Source organism: Myotis brandtii, unplaced genomic scaffold (genome assembly GCF_000412655.1).
Source record: "Myotis brandtii unplaced genomic scaffold, ASM41265v1 scaffold115, whole genome shotgun sequence".
Classification (NCBI taxonomy): Eukaryota; Metazoa; Chordata; class Mammalia; order Chiroptera; family Vespertilionidae; genus Myotis; species Myotis brandtii.
Window position 1 is genome coordinate 21,063,953 of NW_005353967.1, and position 8,294 is coordinate 21,072,246.

The 8,294-nt window shown below is 41.5% G+C and overlaps 1 protein-coding gene across 1 annotated transcript in view; it reads left to right on the top strand.

Moving 5' to 3' along the window:
• Positions 1-7,763, top strand: part of CKMT2 (creatine kinase, mitochondrial 2 (sarcomeric)) — a 15,383-nt gene extending 7,620 nt beyond the window's left edge. The window contains exons 5-10 of the mRNA XM_014550682.1: positions 272-453; positions 1,758-1,920; positions 2,857-2,980; positions 3,189-3,323; positions 4,601-4,726; positions 7,507-7,763. Of these exons, the coding sequence (XP_014406168.1) occupies positions 272-453; positions 1,758-1,920; positions 2,857-2,980; positions 3,189-3,323; positions 4,601-4,726; positions 7,507-7,626 (850 nt within the window). The 3' untranslated portion in view covers positions 7,627-7,763. The remainder of the gene's footprint in view (positions 1-271; positions 454-1,757; positions 1,921-2,856; positions 2,981-3,188; positions 3,324-4,600; positions 4,727-7,506) is intronic.
• Positions 7,764-8,294: the final 531 nt, after the last annotated feature.

The following is an 8,294-nucleotide window of genomic DNA, read 5'->3' on the forward strand; positions in this document are numbered from 1 at the left end:
GAACCACGCGGGCCGCCGGGGTGGGGCTGAGCCCTGACCCACGCAGTGCGGCCTCTCCCCGAGCGCAGGCCCTGCCCTGGCTGGGAGCTTGCTGGGGCGTCTGCGTGTTCAGAGTCGTGAAGATGAGGCCTTAAAACGTTAGGTCAACCCACGCAAGTGCTCTAAGGGTCAGATCTGCAGATCTGGGTATGAGTGGAGGTGAATGGAGGATTTCCCTGCTGGCTGGTAAATGAAAACAAAAAGGTGTGGAAGTCCTGTGCCACACCCACAGGAAGTGGTGGGAACTAGGAAAACCTGGGAAGGAGCTAATCCAGGTGGAGCCTGCCCTGACAGGCACTGGATCCAGCCTCTGGGATGCCTGCCGCCTCCACGTCCAACACAGCTTCACTCCAACACTAGAGTGGACAGAACCCAGCCCCAAAGCACAGCTAAAACAGGATGGCAGTTTCAAAAGTAACGTTTAACTAAAGTCCAAGGAGCAGCAGAAACAAATACCTGTCATTTCAGAAGATGCAACGTCACAAAATATGCCTCATTTCCAAACCAGGCAGGCCAGTCTCCTGGTCTCTGCAGCCTCAGGCCAACCCTCCCCCTGTCCCGCTACAGAACCAGCCCTCCTGCACCTCACGTAGCCACTTCTGGTTCCCAGCTTAAGGAACACTGTTTCGTGGGCAGTGACTGTCCACAAGCCTGTGCTGGCTCAAGTCTCTGACCTCTTCTACTTCTCAGAGATTGAAGAAAGACTTCCCTGCCCATAGCCTCTTGATTTCTGACTCCGTGTAACAATACTGAATGCATGGTATCCATGTTCACACTCCTTACTGTGTACACACGGAAGGAAACATGTCGGTCACTCAACATTGATTTCGATATGTAGAGTAGTATATTGTAGTTGAAGGCAAGCTTGGGAGTCATACAGGTCTAGGTTTGAATATAAGCTCTACGACCTCCTAGCTGTGTGATATCAGATAGGTTATTTTCTCTTTCCGAATCTCAGTTTTTCTCACCTATAAAAGAGAATGATTATGCTTGGCGCATAGTGTCGTTGCGAGACTTAAGGAAATAAATGATAAGCACATAGCATAGAGCCCAGCACACAGTCAGCATTAAATTAGTGGTGGCTATTTTTATTTGTAGATCCTTATTTCACATTTCTAAGACTTTTTAATGAAAGGAATGGTAATAAATGAATCAGTAATGTTAGAAACGTAGAGGATGGTGGGTGTGCAGAACAGACTTTTCAGGATAGTGCCCCTTACTCACTGCCCACTCTGCCACTGCATGGGGGTGGTGCTGGTGGGGTTTACACACTCCCTGGCGATGAAGTGTTTCCATTGGGCTAACCCAGGGGTCCTCAAACTACGGCCCGCGGGCCACATGCAAATACAAATATTGTATTTGTTCCTGTTTTGTTTTTTTCCTTCAAAATAAGATATGTGCAGTGTGCATAGGAATTTGTTCATAGTTTTTTTTTAAACTATAGTCCGGCCCTCTAACAGTCTGAGGGACAGTGAACTGGCCCCCTGTTTTAAAAGTTTGAGGACCCCTGGTCTAACCCAGTGGGTTTCAACTTAGCTCTACACTAGAATCACCTGAAGAGCTTTTAAAAATCCCACTGTCCAGGCCACAGCTCATATGGTCAGAATCTCTGGGGCCTGGGCATTAGTCCTAATTTTTAAGTTCCCAGGTTATTCTAGTGGGCAGCCACGGCGGAGGACCACTGCCTGAGAGACCTCAGCCATGATTAGTGCATTGAAACTTGGACACCTGGCACTGGCAGTCATGCCCGATCTCATCCGTTTCTCCTTTCTGCTTTGTCCCTCTTGGCCTGCAGGACCACTTTCTGTTTGATAAGCCAGTATCCCCTTTGTTAACGTGTGCTGGGATGGCCCGTGACTGGCCTGATGCCCGGGGAATCTGGTAGGGACACAGCGTTTCACATTTGCAGTGTGTGCAGAGGCTCTCCTGCAGGCCGTCTGCTTGTCCTAACCTGAAGTTGCTGTGACGTGCACTTGACAGCATGCCCAGCTTGAGCTACCGGAGAGAGAGTATTTAGAAACTCGGTGTGAGTGTGTGTGTGTGTGTGTGTGTGTGTGTGATGTTTCTAAGATATGTAGGGACATTGGCTGGTTTGCATGAATTATGCATGAGAAAAAGACTATATTCTTTAAGAAAAAATTAGGTTCATATTATTTGACCTCACATAAAATGTTTCATGACATTAAAACAAAAGAGCAGAAAATGAAAAGTAAATATTGAGGATTTAAGTAAAACCCAATGAGGAAGAATGGATACCAAGTACACATACATTTGATCTTGGCCAACAGTTTTCAGTCCACTTTGATTCCTGTACCTTGGTAGCTTATTATGACACTACCTGAAAGAGATGAGATTAAAGTGTTCCTGAGCAGCTGCTCAGTGGGAGTAGGTAGGATCTATACAGCAAACATAGGTAAAAATCTTCTGCACTTCTGATACCTTAGACTGCAGGTAAAACTTTTTTTTTTAAGGACCACAAGATTTTGGTTGAATCTATTAGGAGATAAAACACTCCTATTAGTGTCAAAGCCAAATGTTACCATAGTTGAATTATTGTCATCCTAGTCTGAGGAATGAGGGAGATTATATTCTTGTTGAGCAAAAACATGACATATATAAGGGTTGGAGTGGTCTTATTCTTCATTCTGTCATTGTAACAGCATTTTATAGTACTTGTTCAGGCACAATTACGAGATTAGGGCCATCTAAGAAATTAGGAAGATAAAATGAAGCAATCAAGCCAAAGAGGTAATGGGAATTTGCATGTGTTGAAACAAATATAATTAACACTCAACACCATATTTCTCTCTTTGTTAGGCATAATTATGACAAGACATTTCTCATCTGGATTAATGAGGAAGACCACACCAGGGTAATCTCTATGGAAAAAGGAGGCAATATGAAAAGAGTATTTGAGCGATTCTGTCGTGGACTAAAAGAAGTAAGATGTTATCAGAGATTTCTGAATATTCACTAAAATAAAATATCTTTATTTTTCATTCTTAAAAGAAGACAATGCAGTGCCTTCCAAGATGGGGCTCTTGTATCCTAGGGATCATGGCACTCACATACACACACTTCTCCCTGAGGTTTGGGGTGTGCTGAATGAACGGACATCTGAGAACTCCATCATTTGTTCACTGTTGTAGGTAGAACGCTTGATCCAAGAACGAGGCTGGGAGTTCATGTGGAATGAGCGCCTCGGATACATTCTGACCTGCCCTTCGAACCTTGGCACAGGATTACGGGCTGGTGTCCACGTTAAGATCCCGAAGCTGAGCAAGGTAATGTGATGTAGCCAGCAGCGCTGTTGGGTTCCTCCAGCATCCCCTCAGAGGGGACGGCTTTGTGGAGGGAGAAAATGTCACTGCCCATGCCTTAATCCTTACTTTCTGCACCTACAACCAAAAAATAGTGAGAGAAGGTGAAGTTGACCACAAAAGACATTTGTTTCAGTAGGACAGAGGTGAGGGGGCTCTACGAAAGAGCTGTGGCTTCAAGAACAAAAAGTTTAAATTCTCCCTTATATGACAAACCTGAATAGATAGAAGGGCTGCTCTGCTCCTTGGGGTTCCTTCCATCTCCTTCTCTGCCTCTCCTAGTGGAGAGGTTCTCAGACCTGAGACTGCATCAGACTTACTGGGGAGGCTTGTAAAAACACAGACTGCTGGGCCTACCCGCCTGATTTGCATGTCTACCAAGTTCCCAGGTGACGCTGATGCTGCTGGTCAGGAAGCTGTGCTTGGAGTACCATGTCTTAGGGCTTGTCCCCTCTGCATGGTCACCGTCAGGCCCCAAGTGGGAGCTTATGGGAGGTGGAGAGAGAGCACACAAGTGTTCCCATGTAAAGACTTCAGGTCTAGGCCTGGAGGCACACATCCTTCTGCTCAAACTTAGCAAAAACTTAGCCAGTGGTCACTTCCTCAGCTCCACTGTGGACGGGAAGGAAAAAAGGATTCTGTTGGGCAATTAATTTCTGCCACAACAAGTGAACCAAATACTTTAAAACAACTTTAGAAAATGTGCTTTCTGCCGAAAAGGTATGAAAATGTTTATTGTTCATAATTCCAATTCTAGAAAAAAATATTTGATGTGATTTAACGTCATGATTTAACCACATCAGTGATAACTATTATAAAGATGAATAATGAAAACTCACCAAAGCTGGCATCAAGAGGTGACAAAAGCAGTACAGACATTAATAACAATACACTTGAAACCTATATAATTTTACTAACCAATGTCACCCCGATAAACTTAATAAAATTGTTAAGAAAATAAGTTAAAAAACAGCCCTGCAACCTTCTAGACGTGTGACCTTGGGCAAGTTAATTCCTCTGAGCCTTAGTTTCCTCATCTGTGAGATGGGGGTGAAAGCAAAACCTACTTCATAGGGTTGTTGTAAGGTTAAAAGTTCCAGCACAGAGCCCTGGTACATAGTCAATATATGCTTAATAAACACTAACTGTTATAAGCTCTCATTATATGTCTTTTCTACGTGAAAGTGCCAATGACAGTGCATGGATTTTGCCTCTACAACACTGTGTTACCCCTGTCCCAGGATCCCCGCTTTTCCAAGATCCTGGAGAACCTGAGGCTGCAGAAGCGTGGCACGGGCGGTGTGGACACTGCGGCGGTGGCAGACGTGTACGATATTTCCAACATCGATCGAATTGGCCGGTCAGAGGTAACATCTCTCTCACTCTCTGAACATGAACTAACAAAATCAGCCTACGAGAAAAAGAAGTAGCCTAACAGCCTTACCTTATTCACAAAACCCGAGACCTCCTCTTTCCCACTGAATCCCAGTCCCGTTAGTGTTTGGTTCTGTAGTGCTATTCTTCCACCGGAAACACTGCATGAAGGGAAGCACAGTGTCAGCTGGGAGTGTACAGGCAAGCAAAGGGCGTGCAGTGGGACTGTGGTCGCCAGCCTGCCCCCGGGAGCTATTCCAGGTCTTCTGCAGCAGGAGCTCTGTTATGCCAAAGGACAGTAGTGGTGCCTCACTGTGAAATCAGGGAACACGTGTGCTCTCTCACTGAGGGTGATAAAATAGTGGATTTTTCTCCTGATTCTGAATTTCCTTTGGTGAATGAAGGCCACATACTGTCATCTTCATTTAGGCATTTTTAGATACTTGATACTTTCTGAAATATTACTTTTAGGGCTAAAGATGAGAAATGAGGTATGCACTAGGTGTACATAATGATTATGCTCATAAAATAATCCTTAGGATTCTGTGAGTATATGGGATGGAAAGGGTACATACAGTATATGCAGGCCTGGAGCGATGCAGGAGGTGACGCGTAATGAGCACACTTAAGCAACATGCAGCTGAATCCTAAGCAAATACTGATCTCAGTACATTCTATCAATTTATCTGGATTTATCTATCAATTTATCTATCAATCTGTGGATTATCGATGCTCTTTCTTCTCCCTTGCCAGCTTTTGAATAGTTCATTGCCTATTGGTATGCCTACTAGTAAACTAAGAAAAAGAAATGAGAAAATACTCAAAACAATTAAACCAGCCTATGTAAACCAGCTCTGGTGAAGTACTTGAGGAAGAAGCAGCTAAAAATGCCACAACTTCTGAAATGCACTGACTAATGTGTGGTGTAGTGAATAAAGAAAATCTGGGCCTAGCCCTGTCTGCTTGTAATATTAACGAGATTTTTATTAATGGAAAGCAAGGTAGTCATTGCTTTGAAAACATTTTATGTCTAATTAAGTTAATAGATAATCATTATAAAAGCTAGAAAAATACCAAAAAGTATTCAAATTTAACCTAACTTCCCTGAGATAACCATCATGGACATTATTCTGAATTACCTTCCACTTTTATACTTATTCAAAAAAAGTTTGGGTTTTTCTTAAACAAAATTTGGTGTTATAGTATATATTTGATGTTATAATACAGCTTTCCCCAATGTATTATATCATGAGCATTTTCCTATATTATTCTTCAAAAACATGATGTTTAATAACAGCCCATTAAAGATAGTCCATTATCTATTTAATATCTCCCTGATAATTTGATGCTTTGTTTGGCCATCTCTATATATAAGTCTATGCCAATCTCTTTGCATAACAATAATCACAATTCTGACTATTTAGTTAAAATAAAATTCCTAGGAAAGGAATTTCTGGGTTGAAGATGAGAGGTCCTGATAACCAAGTTCCCCATCAGGAGATTTATACCAAGATACAGTCCCACTGGCAATCAATGAGAGACCCTCTCACCCCACCCTCTTCAACACGGGGACGGGTCAATTGGATGAGTACAAAATATGCTTAGTAATGACTAACTTTCTGATCCAAACCTTTCATGGAGCCTCAGTTTCTTTCTTTTTAAAAAAGAAAATATATTTTAATTGATTTCAGAGAGGAAGGGAGAGGGAGTGAGAGATAGAAACATCAGTGATGAAAATCATTGATCGGCTGCCTCCTGCACGCCCCCTACTGGGGATTGAGCCCACAACCCGGGCATGTGCCCTTGACCAGAATTGAACCTGGACCCTTCAGTCTGCAAGCCAACGCTCTATCCACTGAGCCAAACCAGCTAGGGTAAGACTCAGTTTTTTAGGCATGAAAAGAGGTGGGCAGGGGACTGGACTCCCTCATGCTTAAGGTATGTTCAGATATAATATTCAACAATCCCTTCCATATTTACTGTTTATCCTTGAGTTAAATAATGTATTTTAGTACTGTCTGGAGTTAGCTAACTAGTTACTACCTTAGTTTGGGTCTCTGCAGGAACAGTGCAAGTAATTTGTTAGGGAGATGACCCCAGAAAAAAAATTCATATGTAGGTGTGCTCTAATTTTAAAAACATCAATATTTGTAAACGAAAATTCTAACATTTTTCAAAAAACAGAAAATTTAAGTTTTTCTTAATATCATTCACAGTTTCTTTTCAGTAGCAAACTTGTCCGGTAAGTAAAAACATTGTTTAATTGTTAAACATTTGATTTTAAACAAATTTTCAGAAATATATTTACTGTGTAAACGATAATATCTGAACGATAGTATATTCAGTGCTTGGATAGCCTAGTGGGAGGTCAGAATTCAGATCCAGGCCAAAGAACAACACAAGGGTGTTACTGTGTAATTTTGCCTTTAGACAAACTCTGTTATTTTACAGCTGAGACTGATGGGGAAAAGTATCTGAGATGCAAACTGATGGTTTCAACATATGAAAAAAGTTCTCACACACAAAGTAGTAACCCTATCTTAACTAAAGGAAGATCATGAGAAGCCCTGTAAAATGTCTCTGCTTCCCTCTCTGACCGTGACCATCAGACATCTCTTCTCCCACAATCCCGTAAAGAAAAAATGAGAAAGAAGAAATGGTTATAGACTATCTAATGTGGCAAGTTCTCATTGTCCCAGTTCTGTTCCTATTGATCAATGCATTGTATGTGTCTCCTGTGAAAATTAATCATTCATCTTTTTCACTGCCAAAGGTTGAGCTCGTTCAGATAGTCATCGATGGAGTCAATTACTTGGTGGATTGTGAGAAGAAGTTGGAGAGAGGTCAAGATATTAAGGTGCCACCGCCTTTGCCTCAGTTTGGCAGAAAGTGAACTTTCCCTTCCCCATTTATAAGTAATGTGTCTGCTGGTATGACAGACATAAAGGTATTTCTGCTCTGAGAGTTTTTGTAGACTTGGGAAAATGTAAAATTGTATCTTATCTTTAGAATAAAACTCTCCTTAATCTCTTTGGTTTCCCTGATTTTTAAAAAATGTTTACTAAGAAGGGCAAATAACATCCAATTACCAGTAGCAGGAAGTAAAAATATTTTTTAAGGCAATGATAAAAATAATATTTGTAAGTCACCTCATTAGAACAAAAGACACTTTTATCACGTAGGAAATTCCAAGGGATTTGCGTGTCATGAACTGGAGTCAAAGACCAAATATTACAACAGAAATGTTCCTAGTATTCTTATGACGTAGGAAATTACAAGAATTTTAGGAGCTCTGTGACAGGAACACGGGGCAGATATGTACTAGTATTATACGTGCATACACACATACTATATTATTTCACAGGCTCTATTTAATTATTAAAGTAGATTTCAGAAAAAAGGATAAAGGAGGACATTTCATATGTACATACATGTAAATTCATTCAGAAGACTTAAAAACTCGAAATACATGTTCATTTAATAACAAGTTTCAAAATGCATGAAGTCCAAACTGACAGAACTGAGAGAGGAACAAACACACACACACACAAATTCCTCTCT